General features: G+C 47.4%; 1 protein-coding gene across 2 annotated transcripts; it reads right to left on the bottom strand.

Annotated features, from left to right (window-relative positions):
* Positions 1-9,023: 9,023 nt before the first annotated feature.
* Positions 9,024-17,525, bottom strand: TCEANC (transcription elongation factor A N-terminal and central domain containing). Of its 2 annotated transcripts, none has more exons than XM_026478129.4 (3): positions 17,419-17,525; positions 15,431-15,557; positions 9,024-10,107 (listed from the first exon to the last, which is right to left on the bottom strand). In XM_026478129.4, the coding sequence occupies exon 3, from the start codon at positions 10,097-10,099 to the stop codon at positions 9,050-9,052; it is 1,050 nt and encodes a 349-aa protein (XP_026333914.2). In that variant the 5' UTR covers positions 10,100-10,107; positions 15,431-15,557; positions 17,419-17,525; the 3' UTR covers positions 9,024-9,049. The 2 variants fall into 2 exon arrangements, with proteins under 2 accessions (XP_026333914.2, XP_026333915.2); XM_026478130.4 differs by having other exon boundaries at positions 17,314-17,463.
* Positions 17,526-23,134: the final 5,609 nt, after the last annotated feature.

The following is a 23,134-nucleotide window of genomic DNA, read 5'->3' as shown; positions in this document are numbered from 1 at the left end:
GTACTTCATTCCCTTTTTTACTGAGTAGTCTTTTTTTTTTTAAATGGGATAGACCATAGTTTGTATCCATTCACCAGCTGATGAACATCTGGATTGTTCCATTTTTTGGCTATTAGGAATGATGCTGCTGTGAACATTCGTATACAAGTCTTTGTGTGGGCTTTTCTTTCTCCCGGGTGTGTATCAAACTGCCAGGTTGTATAGTAAAATTGTGTTTAATTTTTTAAGAAACTGCCAGACTGTTTTCCAAAGTGGCTGCACCATTTTACATTCCTACCATCAAAGCACAAGGGTTCCAATTTCTATACATCCTCGCCAACACTTCTTTTCCTTTTTTTTTTATTATAGCCATCCTAGTGAGCATGAAGGGGTATCTCATGGTGGTCTGGATTCACATTTTCCCAATGACTAATGATGTTGAGCATCTCTCTCTCTCTCTCTCTTTTTTTTTTAAAGATTTACTTATTTATTTATGCATGAGAGAGAGCCGGGGGAGGGGCAGAGGGAGACGGAGAGAGAATCTTGAGCAGACCCCATGTTGAGCGTGGAACCTGACGCAGGGCTCGATCTCACAACCCTGAGATCATGACCTGAGCCAAAACCCAAAGTCGGATGCTTAACCAACTGCACCACCCAGGTGCCCCAATGATGTTGAGCATCTTTTCATGTGCTTATTAGACATCCTGTATCTTCTTTGATCTTCTTTGGTGAAATGTCTATTTAAATCTTTTGCCCATTTTTTTCTATAATTTTTTTTTTAAGAGAGAGAGGGAGAGAGAATCTTTTTTTTTTTTTTTTAAAGATTTTTATTTATTTATTTGACAGAGATAGAGACAGCCAGCGAGAGAGGGCACACAAGCAGGGGGAGTGGGAGAGGAAGAAGCAGGCTCATAGCAGAGGAGCCTGATGTGGGGCTCGATCCCAGAACGCCGGGATCACGCCCTGAGCCGAAGGCAGACGCTTAACTGCTGTGCCACCCAGGCGCCCCAGGAGAGAGAATCTTAAACAGACCCCTGCCAAGCATGAAGCCCAACACCAGGCTTGATCTCACAACTCTGAGATCACGACCTGGGCTGAAATCAAGAGTCAGACGCTTAACCAACTGGGCCACTCAGGTGCTCCCAATCTTTTGTCCATTTTTAAGTTGGGCTTCTTAATCTTTGAAATAGAGCCAATAGGATTTGTTGCATGACTGGAAGTACGAAGGAAGGGAAAGAAAGGACTTGATCATACCTGCAAGGTTTTTAGCTTAAGTTATCCAACTATAGAGTGGCTATTAGGTGGAGAAGTAGTGCTGCAAAGATCAGAAGCTTGATTTTAAACATGTGAAGTTTGACATGCTTGTCAGACACCCAAGTAGAGTCCTCGAGTAGGCTGTTAGATTTCGGGGCCTGGGATTCGGAGGAGAGATGCAAGCCTGAAGATAAAGAGGGAGAGTCATCAGCACATACGTGGTATAGAAAGCCATGGAACTAGATGTATCAACAAAGGAGTGAGTGTAGATACAGAAGGTGTCCGAGGACTAAATTCTGGACACTCCAAAGTTAAGAGGTCAGGAAAATAATAAGGGAGCAGCAATAATATTGAGACAGAGGGGCCAGTAAGAGGGGAAGCCGGAGAGTGCAACCTATTGCAAGCCGGGTGGAGAGTGTTCCCAAGGAGGCCAGCATGTCAAATGCTGCTGACAGGTTTCAGGGCTGAAAACTGTCGCTCGGATTCAGCAGCGTGGAGAGTGGAGGTGGTTGGTGACCAAGACAAGTGGAGAGACCTGTGTTCGCTAGAAACTCGGGCATTTCATCCAAAAGCATAAGAGGGAAGGCAGAGTTCACAGGCCCAGTTGCTGTGGACAAGAGAGCATTCACAAACTGTAATATGCGTTGTGAGGAATCACTGAGGGCTTTGTGAAAACATACATTCAGATTCGACGGGTCTGAGAGGGCGGGTGGGGGGGGCATTTTTGTATTCACTCCCAGGTCTGGATGATGCCGCTGATGCCAGGGCCTCACTGCGAAGTACGGAATTTATCTGCAATTTCTTTTCAAAGTACAGATCTAACCAGGAACGTAAATGGCAGCTCTGGGTTGACTCTAGAAGATTTTCTATGTTCTAGGGGCTTGATGTCATTCATAGTACAGCTCAAGTCTGTGGCTTGACAAACGGGGAAGAAACACAAGGACCGATGATTGTGGATGGAAGCTTTAGCCCTGTTTGTTTTGTGAGTGAAAGAGGAAGGGGCCTTTTGCACAGAAATACAAAGGCTGGGCCCCAGCATACTGCCCGGACAGAGGCCGCGGGGTGCGGATGCGGCCTCTCTCCGGGTCAGTGAGAGCTGGCCTGGGAGGCTGCTGCAAGGCCCCTTTGAGAATGACTGCCCTTCTCTCTCCATTACATGTATGAATATACTAAAGGTTCAGAATGATTCGCCGAGATAAATACCCAATAGAGGTCTTATTTCTAATTCCCTCCCTCAGTTCATTTGATTTTTTTTTTTATAACAGCTTTCTTACTGAGATCTAATTCACAGACCACGCAACTCGCCCACTCCAAGTGTATGATTCGATGGTGTCTAGCATATTGGCAGAGTAGTGTCACCATCGCCACAATCGATTTTTGACCATTTTCATTGCCCCCAAAAGGAGCCCTCAGGCCCTTTGGCCACTACCTCATTTTTAAATGGTATTGAAATCCACTAAAATGTCTGCAAACTTCTGCTCAGCAATTCGTGAGATTTCACAAAGCTAGGGGATTCGCGTACATCTGCCGCATGAAAACAAAACTGCGGGGCGCCTGGGTGGCTCAGTCAGTGAAGCGTCTGCCTTCGGCTCGGGTCATGATCCCGGGGTCCTGGGATCGAGTCCCGCCTAGGGCTCTCTGCTCCGGGGGAGCCTACTTCTCCCTCTGCCTCCCGCTTCCCCTGCTTGTGCTCCCTCTCTCTCAAATAAATAAATTAAAAATCTTTAAAAAACCAAAAACAAAAAAGCTATAGAGCTGCAGGTCCTCAGTCTGAGAGACACTGAAGACAAGACACCTGGCAGACTCAGAGACGCCAACACACACTCCATGTAAACCTGGGGGCTCTTTCCAGGGACACGTGGGGGGCCGTCTACTTCAGCTTGTCCTGACAGAGGAGCACTCGGTTCCCCTGCCCTGGGCAAGAGCTAAGCAGAACGGTGACTGGCCAAGCCCTGGCTGTGCAGGGTTGGGGAAAGAGAAAGGAAAGTGGGTTGCAGCTCTGTGTGTTCGGTCGCTGACGCACTGGCCCATCAGGCGGCACCCAGTCAGGTGACTCGGACCTCACTGGGCAACTGTGGAAATGTCTTAATTTTTTCTTTCCACCCACCAAGGTGAATTAAGCAAATTACAATGCCATTTGGATGATTTAAAAGAAGCTGCGGGGGAGCTCTCTGGATGTTTACTATACATTTTGAAAATGAATATATTCTAAAAATAGTAAGTTTTTGAACGGGCAATATTTTAATGTGTTTATTAATTAGATCTGTAACTTTCCTATGGCTGTTGTAGATTTAAAAAAAAAAATAACGTGCTATCGGGGCACCTGGGTGGCTCAGTGGGTTAAGAGTCTGCCTTTGGCTCAGGTCCCAGGATTGAACCCAGGAAGGGGCCCCCTGCTCAGCGGGGAGTCCGCTTCTCCCTGTCCTTCTGCCCCTCCCCCCTGCTCGGGTGCACTCACTCTCTCAAATACATAAATAAAATCTTAAAAAAAAAATAAATGTGCCATCATTTGAAAAAGTAATGACTACCTGGAACCTACTTCTGTTTCTACCTTGTTTATATTTTAAAAGAAAGAGTATGTCCAACAAATTCTTTTATCTTTTTAACTGTCCTGTAGGATGCTTGCAGTAATTTAACAAAAGATACAAAACAGCTTGGTTCATTTGTCGTAACTGATTGTTATCTTCGTTATATAGTCTCCCTGGGTCGTACAAAGGCAAAGATATAAAGGCCACTATATTTCAGAGGAAATAGTACTGGAAACTGCATTTATACACGTAGTCTTCAAATTCAAAAAATATACAAACATATAAATGTCCCTTTAAATCTGCATGTTTTTATGTTTTAAAATTTAAGTATTTAAAAAATCACTTACTTTTCAGAAAACCAGAGAAACCACATGGATGCCACGAGAAGGTTTGGGAAGGGTCCCATGTCAGGAGAGCCAGCAAGCCAGGCTGATGGCTCCATCAGAGAGAGGAATGCACCGCGCCGGCACAACGGCGAGCCCCTAAACCACACTCTTGTCACTGAAAAAACAAACCACAACTAAAAACCAGTTGCACCTTGAGTGGAATTAATATGAAGTCTGGACGGTTCTGGAAGCAAACGGATATACAAGAAAACAGCCCCCAAACAACACTGCACCTGGCTCTGGCTCTGTGTAGCCCTGCATAACTTATCTCTCTCGGCCTCAGATTCCTCATCTCTAAAATGCTGGCGGGGTAGCCGTGAAGGTTAAATGAGATGCTGTAGATGAAGTGCCAGGAATCTAGCAAATTCGGTGATGGAATATCCTGCCTGGCTAACTTCATCTTGACATTTACCCTGAGGGTCACAGCCTCCATGAAGCCCTCCCTGATCCACCCTGCACCCCTGCCTCGTCAGTCAGTCGGTTGGTCGGTGTCTCTCTCATAGCTCTTAAAATGTAAAACGATAGCTGGCCACGTCACTGGCGCTTCCCCTGCATTCTGCAGGCCTGGGATGGCTCCTGATCACCTCATTGCCCCCAGCGCCGGGCAAGAGAGCAAGGTGCAATCCCTACCGCACAGCATTTCCGATAACACACAGCAACATCTCTGCAAACCTCACTTTAAATAGTAATGCAAATGGAATGATATGAAGCTGTCACCCTTTCTCCACTTGGACTGTGGGCTCTTCTGAAAGCAAGATGACACCTTCTATAATCTAGGCACTTACAGTAAATACCACTGAGATATAAAAATATTTGTGTAAAATATTTTGCATTTACTGAGAAGTTATAAATAAAGCAATCTGACCAGAGAGACGAAGACCCCGCCCTCGCCCAGGCAGTGGAGCGCTGCCAGCTGCCGGCTTCCTGACTGGTGCTTAGAAATGGTAATAGGGAATGAAAGGAGCCTCTCATCCCAGGAAGTGCTGGGGAAGAGACAGAGCTGCAATTGTATCCAACTTTTTATCTAAAAAAAGTAACGCGGACAAAAGGAGGGTGGTGTGGGAAAAGGCATGAAGAGCCCTTCTAGATTCAGGTATAAGAGCTGATGCTTATGCCCTATGCAGTTGCTTCTCGTAACCAGGGCAACCAAGGTCCAAGGCTATACTTGTATTGTGCTGAATTTCTGTGCTGTTAGTTCATTTTTATCATGGGTCACGGGTAGGGGATTTGCGGGTGTTGGATTTGATGAAACATCCATTTGCAAAATTGCCAATACAAGGAAGGGAAAAAAAAATATTTTTTCCTTTTCCATCTAGGTTCTTGGCTGGGGCTCTGTAACGAAAGACAGAGTAACAAAAGGAAAGCATTCACATTTATTTAATATAAATTTTACATGACACAGGAGCCTTCATAAGGAAACAAAGCCCCAAAGAGAGTTAAGCTGGTGTGTTTTTGTGGAAAGTCAGGGAGGAATGTGATAGGGCAGAAGGGTATGAGCTAAGGGGGAAACCTAGAGAGTCCTCTTTGCTGATTCCCCTCAGTGTCCCTGCCTCTGCAGAGACCAGGGATGCTCTTTTCTTGGGTGTGGGGAGGGCACCTCTCACTGGAGGGACTGAGGACCTGCCTCAGGGGAGGAGCGAGGGGCAGAGAGTCCTCCTTGCACTCGCCCTGACTCAAATTCCTTCAGTTGCTTCAATATGCCAAGGTACCAGATTTTGGAGTGGCGTTTCCTGAACCCCATTGCCAAGGACTTTGTCAACTGTAAAGAGGCAGGAAGACCATCTGGTGTACTCTCGTTTGAAACCAGTCACGTGACCACTGGACCATCGCTCTGGCCACCTGACTGGGTGTCTCTGCACCCATCGTTGCTTCCCTCCCCATCCAACTTAACAAAGCGGCCAGAGAGAACTTTCCTAAAGGCCACTGAAACTGTATCACTACCAACTCCCTCTGTCCGTCGGCTTCCCATCCAGCTTGGAAAAAACCCAAAGTCCTTATGATGACTGACAAGGGCCCTAATGAACCCAACGGCTCTTGTGACTTCCCCTCTCGTCCTTCTTCCCCTTGCCACTGCACCTCAGCTCTGGAGGGCTCCTGCCGCCCCCATCCCCAACCTTGGGGCCAGTGCACTTGCCGTTTCTGTAAACGGGACTGTAAATGAAACAAAAGTTCCTTTCCCCCAGAAGCAATTTTAAAGAAGAACACTTTCTTTTTAGCGGGTAAGACATAGAATGTGAAAGGATGATTACCTATACTTAAAAATGTAATGCTGTCTCATTGGCTAAAAGAAAAAACCCCACATTCCTATTTGCCCATCTCTGGTTCCAAAAGTCACTGACAAAGTCGACAGGAAATGAGAAAGACTACCCAGATTTTTACATTTTGGAGAGTAAAGGAATTTCCATTTCAAATGCTTTTATTTGTCTGCAAATGAAGTTTGCACAATTCCAGTATAAAAACTTTTTAAAACCCCACCACGCACAAAAAACAAACAATGACACAAACACTTGGTTTTCATGTGATGTCCTCTTTTATAACCACTGAATGGTTTTTAAAATCATCCTAAGTCACATGAAACCAGTCTGTGAAACTTGAAATTTTAGGTGACTTTGCAAGTTTCTCAAAAGACTAGCATGTTACATCACAATGAGCAGCCCTGGGAAGCCACAGGGAGAAGAGATATCAAAACAGACTCCGCACTCCGTGGCCTCCGATGACTTCCAATCCATTTGAACACACAAGCAGAATTTAGTTTCAGGCACCATTTGGGGAATTGTGTCAGGAGGCAGGTACACTGTGTATTTGGTTAGGCCTTCAGAGCTCTGACACAAGTTAGGAAGGGGGGCGGAAGAACTGGTGAAAACGTGTAGGTTTGGAGATAACTCTGAAGTAAACCTACCACAACTGTAACCATTAACATTCGACAAGTTCTCGAAGGAGAACAAAATGAGCTACAGTCACACAGAAGGCGTGTTGTCGCACGGGTTGGATCAACACTGCGAAAGCCTTGAAGAGGGAATTGCCTCTTCATTTGTGAGAGAAATGTTGGTCGAGTCAAAGGCCGAGGCGACGGACGACCTCTGACAAATCAAGGCCTGCTTCTACATCAGCAGAACTGGAGCTTCAGACCTAAAAGGCTTCAGAGTATGTGACCCCAAATATGCCGTCCTGGCATGAGGGTCGTTCTGGGCTGAAAGCAGATGAGAAAAGGCAGACAAGGAAGGAGCTCTCTGCCGTCCACCTATCTGCCTGAAAGCAGAACGAAAGTTCCCCTTGTGAATTCTGTACCAGAAAGGAGGTAACAACCGCCTCGGGACAGCAGCGAGAAGATTCTACGCAAACAAACCTTGCTAAATAACCATTATGTTCCATTAGTCCCCCCACATATTTACCCTCCCAGTTTGCCGCCCCTAAAAGCCTAAAGCCCCTTTCGTCTTATTTCTCTACAAATGTATCGTTCTTTGTTAAGATGCTATTACACCAGCCCAAGTTCTAACCACTCACTGAGTTCCTCCTGCGTGTATCACGCCCCACGTGTTAATGAACAGTTTTTCTCTTGTTAGTCTGTCTTTTGTCCGTCCAACTTGCATGGTCCCAGCTACAGAGCCTAGGAGAGCTTTTTTCCTCCCCTCTGGATCTAAACTCACAAGCCCTTGAGAACATGAAGACTCCTTAACATCAGAAACCAAATTTCATAAACAGTTTATATACTCTGGAGAACTTGTGCAGAAAAACTAAAAAACAAACACGCAACTCCTCTGACTAGGCAAAAGGACTCAAAACAAAATTCTAGCTGTGGGATCAGAGGATAACTTCCATGGTTCAAGGGAGAGACAAGGGATAAAAGAGAGGGGAAAGTAACAAAGCCCCAGTTATCCAGTGTTAGAGCCTAAAGACACGATTCATCTCGTCGCACATCGCCAGGAATACGTTTCTCAGAAGTCAACGTTGAGGCGGTCTTGGATGGTGAATTTGGAGGAAGACAGTGTGCGAGCAGTTCCAGCGGGGCTAGCTAAGGTTGTAGGGCTCGGCCAAGTCACAGCGCCTCTGGGGACCTGTTTCCTCAGGTGTAAAGAGTACAGTGACATTCTTTTCTTAGAGCTGTGAGACAATCAAGTGCGAGCCTGTGTGTGAGTTCTCAACTCTGACTGCATCTCAAAATAACTTGAGGAATTAAAGAAGCCTGGGCTGCATCCCATACATTCAGATTCTATTGTTCTGGGGAGTCCCCCCCCCCCCCCGCGACCCCGGGCATCGGTGGGTTGTCAAAGCTGCCCAGATGGTTCTCATATGCAGCCACTGCTAAGGACTGCAGGCCTACTGAGAAAGCAGCACTTCCCCAACTGCCTCGAACAGGATTCCCCCGGGGACTCAGCAGCATGAGGCCTGAGACTCTGCATTTCTCACAGGCTCTGGGGCCTGCAGAGCTGCTCTCAACCGCACTCTGAGTACAGCAAGGGACGCAGTGGCCACGAAGCACAGAACAGTCATCCACTCTCTCCCCAAACAGTCAACTTTTAGTGATCGTGGTGCAAACTTCAACGAACAACTTTCCTTCCTTCCTCTTAGGATTGTTTTAAGAATACGGGGGGGGGGGGGGGGGGGCGGCGGGCGCCTGGGTGGCTTGGTGGGTTAAGCGTCTGCCTTTGGCTCAGGTCATGATGCCAGGGTCCTGGGATCGAGCCCTGCATCGCATTGGGCTCCCTGCTCAGTGGGGAGCCTGCTTCTCCCTCTCCCCACCTCCTGCTTGTGCACTCTCTCTCTCTCAAACATAAAATCAAATCTTTTTTATTTTATATAAAAAAGAATACAGTGCATGTAAGATTTTAAAACCAAGCATAAAAGGGGGCACCAAAAAACCAGTATCACTCGGGTCTTGGTTAGGAGAACATTTATTTAGGGTCACAGGCACACCCACTTGCTATGGTACCACTGCTCCCCGCATTCGTTACAGATCACATAGGTCATCATCTCTCCGTCTGCATTTGAACTCCGCACCCAACCCGGCAGGAACAGTGTTCCTCTGGCGATTACGGTGACCTTGCAATTGAACTTCTCACAGCGTCTGCATTTTATTTTCTTGGTCTGCGTGCCCTCAGTGGCTTGGGGAAGGTGGCGCTCCTGTATGCAAGATTCCGTGTAGGAGGCTCTCAACTGCTTCAGTTCCTTGCTTGCCATTTCCATCACCGTCATTTCGGCAAATTCTCTCGGAGACGTGGTCCCAGAGAGCAGGTTCTGTTGCAAGTGAGAATTCTGGGGGTTCTTCAGATTGGCAACTTTGCTTCTAACACAAGTTTTGTACTTTTTGAGGTTCTTCGAATGGAGGGTAAAAATGTGCTCTTCAATTTCTCTTGCCAAGGTTTGCCACAAATCAGCCTTGGGCGAATCTGTGCAAGGACTCGTTAAAGCTTCATAAAGAAGCTCCGTGCATTTAGCTCTCACAGGCACTGTGGGGTCCAGCGACTCACGGGATCTCTGGTCGCTGGATCTTGGGTCACCACCCCTGAAATGCTCCCCCCTGGGCTCCACCTGACTCGTGCTATTTTCAGGCCCGAGCGTTTCAGCGGCTCCTGCCACCTCGGGGGATGATGAATTAGAACTGCTGCCGCCTGATACCTCACCCTGAGCCGGGTCACGAGAAAGTCTTGCGTTTTCGTCCTTTCTACCCGCAGGGCATGATCCAGGGCTGTCCCTTGGTGTGAAGTGGAGATCCTTATAAAGAGCTTTCCACCCTGACAGCAAACGCTTGGCTTTCTTTTTCAGCGCCCCCGCAGGGCAGTGTTTGAGGACTCTGTACACCGCCCTGACCACAGCGGTCTCCTGGAGATGCTCTTTGGTCACATGAAGAGTCTCCAGCTCAGTGAGGTGCTTGCCAAGATCCTCAAAATGCCTTTTGGACATCAGTTGCTCAATAAGGGAGGCTCTGGCAGCTATCTGCTTCTTGTCAGACATCTTTACAGCTGCAAAGAAAAGAGAAAAGAGGTTTCTGGGTTTTTTGTATTTTTTTTTTAAGCTTGCGCCTGCCAGTCGCAGCTTCCTGATAGCAGCAGAGCGCTGCCAGTTACCTACGCGGCCTTTCTGAAAGTTATGTAACAGAAGTGGGCGTGGCCGGTTAGCAAATGGAATCTGCAGTGTGGTGTGGTTCAGTTTCAAAAGGCTGAGTCCGGGTTGTTGGAAAAAAAAAAAAAAAAAGGGCAGCACTGCAGCCAACTTCCGCATTAACGGTTGCTTAAGAGCAGCTCGCTGGAAGAGCTCTAGAACTTTTTCCATCTCAAATTTTACAAATCAATGATCTTTCCGGATCCAGATCGGTCAATTGCTTTGGGTCATGTTGGGCACGAAATCATGTCAGTGTCAGCATCGACAGGGTAAGTCTGAGCAAGGCTGGGCTGTTTCCCCCCATATCCTACTATATAGTTGAACTACTTGCAGATTTTATCATCTTAAGTGGTACTTTTCTGAATAACAGAATGAGAAACAGGGTAATAAGGGGATGCCGTTTAGATGTCCCAAGGAATCTGAAGAAATCGCAAGATAGTATAGGCTGCAAGGCAGCCAGAACCGGATCTGATGGGCCCCAAGAGTCAACGGGCACTGTGCCGACATCCAAGTCTTCTGGAAAGCAGGGTAAGGGTTCAGACCAAGCGATCCGGACAATTTATGACTTTGGACCGGCTAGTCCCTAGGCCAGTTTGCTTCCATTACCTTTTTCGTTTAACTTTGAGGTACAAAAAGTTGCTTGATGATTGTATCTGTGTGACTCTCATCCTGGGCAGGTAAATGTTTACTTTATCTAACCAGTCTATTTTTCTCTCCACATAATGTATACAACCTTGCTATCTAATCCCCCTGGATCTACACCTGCCCATCTGGTCTAAATATGGACTTAGGCATCTTGACACCAGGGACCCTGTCTTTTCAAAAACTCATGGGCTTCCGTTTCATAGCACTTGATATTGAATGCCCATCACTGGGGTGCCTGAGTGGCTCAGCTGGTTGGGCGTCTGACTCCTGGTTTCAGCTCAGGTCATGATCTCGGGGTTGTGGGATCGAGCCCCGTGTCAGGCTCTGCACTCAGCAGTGAGTCTGCTGGAGATTCTCTCCCTCTCCTTCCCCCTCTGACCCTCCCCCTGCTCACATGCTCTCTAAATAAATAAAAATAAAATCTTTAAAAACAATGCCCATTACTAAGCACATAGTCTAATACATCGAAGCGAGCACAGAGAGGATCGATGCAGTCTTCTTAGAGACCATCGACAAGTTCTATAAAATGCAATGTCCTTTTAGTCAGTGATTCTACTTCTGTAGATTTATTTTAGGGAAATGAGAGATGTGGAAGCTGTACATGTAAGAGAATTCTCTTCCAACTCTGAAGAAACTGTAAGGTCCCAAATGGTTAAACTTGCACACAAATGTTCACAGCAGCATTATTCTTAATAGCCAGAAAGTGGAAACAACCCAAATGCCTGTCAACTGTTGGATAAACAACACGTAGCCCATCCATACAATGGAATGGTATTTGGCATAAAAAAAAAAAACAACAAACCATGAAATTCTGATATATACTACAACATGCGTGAGCCTTGAAAACACTACGCTAAGTTAAAAACACAGAAGACCCCATATTGTATGATTCCGTTTATATGAAATGTCCAGAATAGGCAAATCTCTAGAGACAGAAAATAGACTGGTGGTTGACCAGGGCTGGGGCGGAGGGATGGGGGGAGCCAGTGGGGTGGAATGAAAGGAAGGTGGCTGCCAGCGGGTGCAGAGTTTTTCTTGGGGAAAGCGAACAATCTTCTCTAAAGTTGACTGTGGGGATGAACTGCACAGCTGCAAATATACTAAAAATCACTGAAGTGTGCACTTTGAGGAGGTGAACTATACGGTGTATAAATTAGAGCTGAATAAAGTTGTTACTTAAGAACAGCATATAGAGTCCGATCCAAATTTTGCTTAAGAATCACATGTGAAGAGAAAAGGTCAAAAACAAATATACAAAATTTTAGACCGTGACGTTTTCTGAATGGCAAGATTTTAGATGATTTTTGTTTGTTCTTTTATTCCTTCTCGTATTTTGTATGATGAGTATGTATGATTTTCCTAACCAGAAAAGTGATTCGTCCAGTATCGTTTCATGACAAATTCCACATATTTACAATGTTTGCCTGTTGCAAAATGGCACGGTAAATGGATCAGTCTTCTTCCTTCCCTCTGGAATCAGAATATCATAAAGGTGCTATGTGACCTGTGGCCTTGCCTGTAGATTAGCATTCACGATTTCCTAAGAAGTCTATTGCTGAAGGGCACCTGGGTGGCTCAGTCAATTAAGCGTCTGCCTTCGGCTCATGTCATGATCCCAGGGTCCTGGGATCAAGCCCCACATTGAGCTCCTGGCTCAGTGGGGAGCCTGCTTCTCCCTCCTCCCCTTGTTCCTGCTCTCTCTCTCTCAAATAAACAAAATCTTTAAAAAAAAAAAAGAAGAAGAAGAAGAAGAAGTCTATTGCTGAGTCTAAACCAGCTGAATTTCCCCTCCAACAGGAAGAGTTAAGTACCCTCAGTCACAACTGTGAGGTTCCTATGGGTGTTCCCCTGCTGGGCCAGCTCAAGGATGACCCAGACTGTGAGTCTGGCATTTTTGCCACCAGAGGGAGCTGGGGTGGGAGCTGGCATGTAGACAACCTGGGCAGTCAGTCACCCAGTGAGCCAGGATCTTAACTGGCTATTTTTCTCATGATCAAGAATCAGTACTTCAAGATCATTGTTTTACCTTTTTTACAATTCCAGACTGCAAACAGTGAAGGAGGTCTTCCTAAGGATCAAAGGCTCAGTAAACAAAGAACAAGCAAGGTAAAACACAGGAAAATTAAAAATACACAGCCTCCATTGCTGAACTTTTCTCTTAGAATTGTCTGCCTGACATCCTGGGATCTGGTGGAAGTCACGCAGCCAAGTGATAAGGTTTCACGGTGATAAGGTTTCAAGCTGCTTAACACACTGGAACTCTCCCCAACTTGTTGGGAAGTTTCCTAACAAAGAAGAAATAGTCATCTTGCCTGCATTCCATATTCATTCTAGAGGCATCACTACTGAAGAAATCAGGATTGAAGTGTGCCAGATGTTGGCAAGGTGGTTAATAAGATTTCTCAACAAATGCTGGGTCTCAAGGAGATTCTGAAGGGGAATTTGACTATAGCTTTGGGGCTTCGGTGCAATGAGAACAGCAGTCAGTCCTACCAGAAAAACTTTTTGTTCACTTCTGTGAATCTACAGACGTTAATGTAGTCACACATAAGCACTCTGCTCTTTATTTTATTTTATTTATTTATTTATTTTTAAAGATTTTATTTATTTATTTGACAGAGAGAGAGAGACAGCCAGCGAGAGAGGGAACACAAGCAGGGGCAGTGGGAGAGGAAGAAGCAGGCTCATAGCAGAGGAGCCTGATGTGGGGCTCGATCCCATAACGCCGGGATCACGCCCTGAGCCGAAGGCAGACGCCTAACCGCTGTGCCACCCAGGCGCCCCTGCTCTTTATTTTATATGTCCTTTTATTTACCTCTCCTCCATACTTTTCATTTCTAATTGTGGTGAAATACACATACCGTAGACTTACCAACTTAACCATTTTTAAGCGTACGGTTCAGTAGTGGTAAATACACTCACGCTGTTGTGCAACCCACTCCCAGAACCCTTTTCCTCTTGCAGACCAAACTGTGCCCGCATGAAACAACAGCTCCCCGTTCCCTTCTCCCCCGCGGCCCCTGGCAACCATCATTCTACTTTCTGTCTCGACGAATCTGACTACATGCTGCACCTAAGTGGAATCATACAGCATTTGGCCTTTTGTGTCTGGCTTATTTCGCTCAGCATAACGTCCTCAAAGTTCACCTGTGTCGCAGCAGGTGTCCTGGATTACTAACATTCCGTTGTGTGTACAGACCACGTGTTCCTCATCCATTCATCATAAACACTCGGGTTGCTTCCACCTTTTGGCCATTGTGAATAATGCTGCTATGAACATGGGTGTACAAACATCTCTTCGGGACCCTGCTTTCAATGCTTGTGGGTAAATATCCAGAAGTGGGAATTGCTGGATCATACGGTAATTCTATCTGCAATTTTTTGAGGAACCGCCATACTGTTTTACATCCTCCTCCATATGTTTAACAGCATCTAAATCCTGTCAAACTTTCTGTTCCCCCTGTCCCCCCGGGACGGTGACGTGGATATAAAGCATTTATTGCCCTAGGAGGGTATACTCTGAAAGCAACTGAGATAGAAAATTTTGAGCGCTGCCATAAGAAGACAAAGGAAGCGGTGTTTACAGCTGATGGCGCACAGCTCTACAGAGTTCATTCAATAAACACTGACTATGTATCTAGGACTTATCAGATGCTGAGCCTAAACACAGCCTCTCCGCCTTGAGGGAGCGGACGGCCCAGTGGAAGGAATACGGACAAGAAACTGGCCACTCAGACACAGGGTGTCTCCAAAGGACAGACCCGGCCACGAGAGGACACTCACAGGAGGAATACGGGCACCGAATCTGGGCTTCCTACCATCTGGCAGGTTCTAACCGCGTCTTCACTGCGTCCGTTCTGACTCACGGTACTTCGATAGAGGGATCACCCTCTACCACAGACCTCACCACGACATGCCCTCATTTTCCCACTTAAAGCCCTTCGGAGGTTCCCCTCTGCTCTCAGGACAGAGCCCCGAAGTCCTTGGCCAGGTGATAAAAGCCCGCTTGCAGCCTCCTCCGCGAGCTCGCTGACCCACCGACAGGCACTGCCCATCTCACAGCTCTGGGCCTTTGTGCCAGCAGCTCCCTGAGCCAAGCCTAATTCTCACCAGGAGTGGTTGTCAGTCCAGACTATAAACCTGAATCGGATGGAGAAATTAAACAGCAAAACCAAAAACAACGCCAGGGCCTCGTCCCAGACAGAAGGGATCAGAATCCCTGAGGGGAGGCCTGGGCATTTTCCCAGCTGTCCAAGTGACCCTGATTTAAGCCGGAGCCGCCACCACTGCCCTGTACACGCGGGCACGAGGCCTTCCCACCGCAGGCCCGGCTCAGTTACGCTGCCGTCAGCCCAAAGACAGCCCCGGACCTGCTCCTAGACTGCTTTCGGATTTTGCCAGATGAGCCCCATTAGGAAATATTAAAAACACCTGCTCTGCGCTGCTCACCGGAGAACCTTCCGTACAACTAGAACTGGTGGTTGCAATGTTTTAGGTGTCACAACGCACCCAATTCCCCGCACTCGTTACCTCTCTTACCTCGTCACAGCAGCAGGCGATGTACACTTACTGAACTCCACGCGCCACACACATTCACGTCCTCTCCATCCTCACGATGACCCCGAGTCAGGTATATGGCTTGTCTCCAACTTACGGATGAGGAAACCTGTTAAAAAAACATCAAATATTTGCAGTGTTTTTCTTCATGGCGTGTCTCCCATTAAACATTTTTTTTTATCGTCTGCCATCCCAAGACCATAAAGGAATGATGTCTGTTTCACTCACTGAGACAAGCACCTGGCCAGGGCCTCCCACTCGTCAACAAATGTGTTTTTGTTGAATGAGAAAAGCGCATCCAGAGCGCTCCCTCTCCTCTCTGCTCTTGCGCTTCGCTCCTTTCACTACAGACCAGCTTGCTTGTACCCATGGCACCTAAGCCCAGGGCCCCTCAGCTTCTTCCACAGGAGCCAACGTCATCTCAGTTCAAGTTCAAAAAGTCGTTTAAACGAAAAAAAAAAAAAAAAAAAGCAGCAGCAGCAGCATGGTGCCCACTGTGGGCTCATCAAGCAGACTCCAGGAGTCAAGCACTTGGGGATAAGGAGGGTCAAGAAGGTATAGTTCATAGAGGTGAGGGGTGCTGAGCATGTTAGGTAAGTTTCTTGCCCATTCTGGGCCTCAATTTCCTCTTCTACATCGGGGAAATTCCACATCTAGGATTAACACGGGAAATGAGATAGTCCTTATAAACTCCTTAGAACCATGCCCGTCACACAGTAAGCCCGCCTGACAATTACACAGGACTAGAATTAAAAGATTTACATGACACATATCTACCATTCCAGGCGCTGTTCTAGAACAAGGGGCGGCTGACTTTCTCTGTAAAAGGCCAGATAGTAAATATTTTCAGCTGCGCAGGCCACCCGGTCTCTCTATGGACTGCTCAGCTCTGCTGCTCTTGTAGCAGGAACAGCAGCCATAGACAATGCATAAAACAATGAGCATAGCTTTGCTCCAATGAATCTTTTTTTCAAAGACAAGGAGGCTGGATTTGGCTGCAGGCCCTAGTTTGCCGACCCCTTTCTAGAGCAAAGCTATCCAACAGAAATATAACGTAAGCCGCAGATACAATTTAAAATTTTCTAGTAACCACGTTAAAAAATAAACAGGTAAAATTAATGACATTTTACCTAACCGGTGTATCCAAAATACTGCCATTTCAACATGAAATCGATAAAAACAAATTAGTGATATTTTACATTCTTTTTTTCATACTAATTCTCCAAAATTCGCTGTTTGACACTACCACACATCTCAGTTAGGACTAGGAACATTTCAAGTGTTCATTAGCCTACATAGCTAGTGGCTACCTATTGGACAACACGGTTCTAGAGCATATGCTAATATGGGTAATGCTTACATACACACCTATACCCCTAGCTTCTGGATACATATCAAAAAGAGTTTATTCGGGGCAGGCAAGAGCATGGCCTTTGTTGACTGAATGCATATAGAAGCTTGTAAGTATTAACTAATATGGGCAAGTTGCACACATCTGCCCACATCTGGCTTAAACCCCGGGGAGAGGGGAGATCAAAGAGAGAGGCCTTCCTCTATGGAGAGAACTGATGCCAAATGTTGGGGCGCCGCAGTTTCTGAACAACCCCTCAACACTGCGCTAGTACCCTTTCATGTTAGGATGATCCCTAGCACGGGTGCAGGGAGTGGAAGGGATCAGCCCAAGGGCCCGCTCTGGCCCGGGTTCGGGTTCCGGAGGGTGGGGCGGGGCGACAAGTGAAGCCAGGCGCAAGCCGTCCCAGTGGGCCAGCCTGGCACCCAGCACAGAAGCGGCGGCGGTCCCGAGAGATCTGCCCACCCCAGCGACTTCAGGTGGAGACGAGGGGCGAGGGCACGATAGGACCTACCCGACCCAGGACGCACCGAGGGCACCCCCCCCCCCGGGGCCGTGGTGGGCTTTCCCGAGCACCGGGGGGGCGCATAAACACCGAATAACCCAGGGCGTCGCTCACCGACAAGCGCAGAAGCCTGGCAATCCCGGGAGACCCCCGCGTCCGGAGAGAGTTTCCGGTACGCGGGGCGGGACCACCAAGGCTCAACCAATCCAAGCCCGCAGACTAGAGAGCGCTGTCCCAGGCCCTAGCGCATGCGTGCTAGGTGAAAGGTGTCTGCGCAGAGCGACTAGCGGCGGCGCGTCCTGTTGCGCCGCTGGCTGCCGGATGACCACTGGCCTGGCTGACAATCTGGCAGCAGGGTCTGAATTGAAAGAAACTACCCCCAGTAATGCTTTTCAGCAGCAAAGTTTGTTGAACTGTACGTCATACGCTTTCTGCTTTCATTCAAGACATTACTCAGCGAAATGTCGACAAAACTTTGGCCCAAAATGCGATTTACTTAATGCAGTAATTAATTCGACAAGTAGTTGTTGCACCCCTAGCACACATCAGCTGATATGAAGGTAGTAAACATTAAGTAGCCACATGCGTCCTGCACTTCTCACCTGAACACACCCTTCCCCTGCAAGGGTCCAGTAACATCAAAGTGATGGTAAAACTAGAGACTTTATTTTCCAAAGGGTATAGCTTTAGGATTGCTTCTATCACAAGACTAAGTGAGACACACTATAAATCTAATTTATTGAATAGGCTCTTGGGGGCGCCTGGGTAGCCTTAGTGGGTTAAGCTTCTGCTTTGGGCTGGGGTCCTGATTTCTGGGTCCTGGGATCAAGCCTCTCGGCAGGCTCCCTGCTCAGCGGGTAGTCTGCTTCTCTCTCCCTCTGTGCCTCCCCACTGCTCATTCTCTGTCTCTCTCAAATAAATAAATAAAATCTTTGGGGAAAAAACGTAAATCTCTTGAATTGGTAGGCTGGCTGGGGCAATTACATGTACTCGATACCAGCTTTTAGGTAATGGGGTCCAGGTGATGGGTTTGAGCCACCCAGGTTTCAGCCCACCTTCTGAACAGCCAATTGGGTGCCGCCATCTGCCCTAGGCGGTGGGGGGGGGGGCAGTCACAGGAACAAGCTGGGCTGATTGCATACCCATCCCTGGAATGTGAATTTTGAGCAGAGTAATGTGGAGACTAGTATGTTGAGAGATCATTCCAGTAACGTTGGCATGCTGATCAGCAATGGCTTCTTTCCACAGTTCTGCTCTCGGCTGGGAGCCCATTTCCAAGGCTGGATTGCTGGTCTTCCCATGCACCTGCACACTCCTGTTTCCTTACCATAACTTCCCTTTGCTGTAAGTTGGCTGAGGTCTGGTTCTGTTGCTTGTTACCAGCAAACACTAACACAGCCCCCGTCTGAAGAGAATCTCTGATCATAGATGGTACTGAAACTGCCTCCTTACTCGTTCCTTCGTATTAAAGCACTGGAAGCTGCTATTCTAAAAGAACAAATATCAGAAAGGTTACACCTGCAGCTCTTTATTTCCCACACCTGAGTTATCTTGGAAGGATAGCCTCTTTTCACTTGTCAGAGACCGGCAGAATGGGACAGAGGACAAGTAAATGTTGACGGGGCCGGGGGTGGGGAGGGTAATGGGAAAGAACGAAAGGTCCGCAAGATTGGATTCTTCGAGATCTCAGGGGTCACTGAATTGGAAGGTTCTAAGTATCCAGAAAGAGGCATGAGTTCACAAGACATGGCGGAGGGGAGAAATGGAGCAAAGCGGGAGCCGGAGATGCTGCAGACAGCCCTCTCCACTGTTTGCCAGGTGGCAGCCACACACGGGCATGTAAGCCCTCACAAGAGGGCACTGCTAGAACTCTGAGAAGAATCCAGAAACTGAATGGGAGCACCCAGTGCCTCACCTTCGGCAGGAGAGCTGTGTGTCTGCAGCTTGGACCCATGAGGAAAAAGATTTTTAAAGGGACAGTGACAGGGGTAAGAAAGGGGGATGTAGAAACTTTTATGGGTGTCCAGGAAGACCACGAGATGTGGGGAAGGTGAGGGTTCCAGGCTTTCTGAGCAGCAGGCACATTTCCTCAGGCCTCAGCCCCCTCAAAATTCCAATGCCGTTGACCTCCCGCAACCCGCTTGAAGTCCAGTCCATTGATATCCCGGAGGGCACGCCAGGGGACATTGCCAATGTCAGAGTCATTGGTGGCCGGATTATACCTGAGTCTGCGGAATTTCAGTTACAGCCTGCCTGGTACTGAGAGGTGAATTCACTCGAGGTGTCCCAAGTCCATTGGCACAGATAGATGAGGCTCGGTGTGTGTGTGTTGGGGGGGGGGGTAATACTTTTACTTTCTAAAGTAAATTGTCATTGAAGTCTAACCCCTATGTAGAAACGCTGTGCATAAATCCTAAGTGTACCTGCTTGACGATTTTCACAAAGGGAACGTGTCCATCCAAGAAGCATCAAGAAACAGAATGCCCAGGCCCCCCAATGTCTCCTCTCGTTCTTCCTCCTAGCGCCCCCTCAGAGGGAAACACAACCCCAGCTTCTCCAGCATAGGTTAATCCTGCCTCCTTTTGAAACTTACGTAAGTGGAGCCACACAGCATGTACTTTCTGGTTTCCTTTGATCAATGCCGTATTTTCAAAGTCATCCGTGTGGCTGTGGGCGGCGTTGGTTTCTTCGCGCTCGCTGCTTGATAGTATTGCATTGGATGAATACGCCACGGTTTATTTTTCCATTCTACTCACAAGGGACACTATGGATACTTGAGTGATCCCACTGTGACTATTACAAATAGTGCTTCTGTGCTTTTCTATTGAGCGTATACCCAGGAGTGGAATTCTGAGTTGGTAATACTGTTTGGGGCCATAAAAGACACATGACCTTAAGGTGGTGATACAAAGTCTCTCGCATGCTTTTTCTACTTGAAAAAGACAATTCCAAATGTGTATTGAGGAACATCATCAGCAAAATAAATATATAGGCTCTGGAAAAAAATCACTGAGAAGGAAAGAGGAATTCGTTCTTGCCTAATTCCATTTCCTCCAGTATTCTCCATGCTGTGGAAGGCGGCCGCAGGGTGGGAGAAACCATGACCCCCCGCCCCGCCCCTGCACCGCACCCCTGCGCTGCGGCCTGCGGCTGGGAGGTCGGGGCAGTGGTGTGGACATGAGGCTCAGGCTGCCTGCTGTCCCGTGAGTAATAACGCCCAGCTCTCTGATGCAGGAGTCTCATGCTTTGTACCAGTACGTACGAAACCAGACAGGCCAACTTAGCTTGCAAGGAGAACAGTCTGGACGCTGGGAAACTCCTTCAGGTGAAACTATTCCACAGTCATCCCTCAGGTATTCTGTGCCTCCAAGAGAAAAAGAAGAGTACAAAACACGCAGGCTACCTCAGGTCTGGCTGAAGACTGGCGGAATCTTAGAGAGGCATCAAATACTCCAGCAGAAGGGCTCTGGGTGTTGCCCAAGTCCCAACTGTCATCGTACAGATGAAGTAAAGGACATGCCTCCCACGTGGGATCTGAAGTCTCCTGAGGTCTGTAGGGAGGGACAGGAGAGCTCTTCCCGGCCACAAGGCAGCTTTACCCAACCCCTAGAGCAGAGAACTCCAGGGTCGTTCCGAACCCCTCTCTGCTTATGACAAAGGCCCATGTGTGTTTTCAAAATTAACTCGGTGCTTTAGTCCGCCACTGACATTCAGCCCCAGAGAGGAGGCAAAAATCATGCCATTGTTATTTCGATGTGTTAATATAAACCCATGAGGCCGGAGGATGTGGGACGTCCTGGTGAATTACTAGTCTATGCCAGCGAATAGGCACGCACCATTCAGTGGTAATTTGGGCAGCACTCAGGGTCTGTGAAAGGTTGAAGATCATGGTTTTATTGAAGAACCAATCTGCACAATGTATCACTTCTCATAACACTGCTCGGCAGTCTGGTGATGGAATAGAGAAAAGAAGGCAGTGGGGTTCGCCTGCTCAAGACTGGGGCTCTGTACAGTGGCCGCGGTAGAAGAACACGAGAGTGTGGGCCTCCGGGGGCAGTGGCAAGAGTGTCTTTGAAGGGATGGTGGCCTTAGCATCTATGTTGTTTTATTACAGAGAGAGTCAAGATGGGAAACCATGGATGGGAAGAAAATGAAAATGTCAAGGGAATGGGGCTTTCAAAAAGTCCAAAGGAGAAGTGTGAGGAGACTAAGAGAAAGCCAGATAAAGTAGACAGTTTGATGTTAGAGTTCAAGTTCAGAAGTGATGATCAAGTCCAAGGTGGTGGCCGTGGTGCAGTGACAGGGGAGGTGATGGTAACTGGAATAGAGGCCAAAGAATAGTGAGGTTAGGACATCAGATAGGTCATTTGCATAGATGTCACCACATTGGTTGGTGACAATGGCAACAAAGGGTCAAGGGGACTGTAGAGCTATTTAATTGTACCCTCAAGGAACAGTGGCTTTTACATGGAAATAGAGAAATAGGAGGTTATGAATGAGAGTGGAGCAACCAGGATGCCACCTTCAACCGGGCCCTGCACGTGTGCACTGAGGAAGGATGATCAGCTTTCATTTGCTAAGGCTGCAGGCGGAGAGGTCGCCCAGGAGAGAGCTCAGCTCAGCTAAGGTTGGGAGATGAAGGAAGAGGTCGTTGGCAGAATTAAGATGGAGGGGAGTTTGTTTACCAGACAATGCAGCGTGTGTGATGGGGGAGAGGGCAGAAACGGTGCAAGTTAGTTTCCGAAGGAAGAAGCCCGTAACAGTGTGGGGAGGAGAGTGGGAGACAGTGGATGACAGGAGGGTTTCATGTTGAGTGGTGGCCAGGGACAACAGATATGCATCCTGGCTAAATTATCTGACCTTAGGTTCCCCAAAGGAACCCAACTATGACTCAGTGCCAGAGCAGGCTCCATGACACTATAGCCTGCTGACTGGAATTTAAAACAGTATGTTGACATTTAAGGGTCCAAAAAGTTAGTCCCGCAAGACTATGGTCTTGTGGTGGAAACGGCAGGGGCAGCCCTAGAGTAGTCACCTGAGTCTGGACTGTGCTTTGTTTGAAATCCTAGATAGGCCAAGAGAGGGTTTATTTTTATCTCACTTAATAAAATGTTGAACAGTGACTGGTTTGGGACAGGGATAGAGATGCCACAATGTCATCGGGCACCCAGGCTTCTTCCAGCTATGCACTACTCCATAGGGATGGTCTTTGACCTCATGACCACAAGGTAGTTCGAAGAGCTTCTGCCTTCACAACCAACCACGTTGCAGGAAGGAGGAGGAAGAGAAATGGCAAGAGAGGCCGCCAACTGACAACCCTCTTTAATGGTCCTTCCTGGAAGCCCCACCAATGACTTCCGTAGGCTCTCCATCTGAAAGAGAGGTTGGGAAATGCAGCCTTCTAATTCAGCACATTCCACTCCCCACCCACAAAAAAAATAAAAAAAGAAAGAAAGAAAAGAAATATACACACACATTTATATGGTTATACTAGTAAGGAAAAAATTCAAGAATGGACATTGGATAGGCAAATAGAAATCTCTGCTACAGATATTAGAGAAACATGAAATACTATTATTCAGTTCAACTTGACTCAGCCTTGTGCAATGATTTTTCTACCCATATACAACATGATTCCCAGGCTTCCTTATTTCATTTCTGGTTCAACATCTCTTCCTTTAACCTGGATCACTGGGACACTGGTCCTTCATTGCAAGTTCTCCCTCCTATCTTCCTTTATTCTAAGCCTAACTGTGCTCTTGAATTTCCTTGGTCACTGAAGAAACAGAGCCTTCTTCTTCAAGTTCTATCACAGTATTAGGAACCACCT

This window comes from Ursus arctos, chromosome X (assembly GCF_023065955.2).
Source record: "Ursus arctos isolate Adak ecotype North America chromosome X, UrsArc2.0, whole genome shotgun sequence".
NCBI classification, from domain to species: Eukaryota; Metazoa; Chordata; class Mammalia; order Carnivora; family Ursidae; genus Ursus; species Ursus arctos.
This window is presented reverse-complemented; position numbering and strand designations above follow the sequence as displayed.

Excerpts from the sequence above, each read along its gene's own strand:
- TCEANC (XM_026478129.4), bottom strand. The coding sequence starts at position 10,099 with ATGTCTGACAAGAAGCAGATAGCTGCCAGAGCCTCCCTTATTGAGCAA.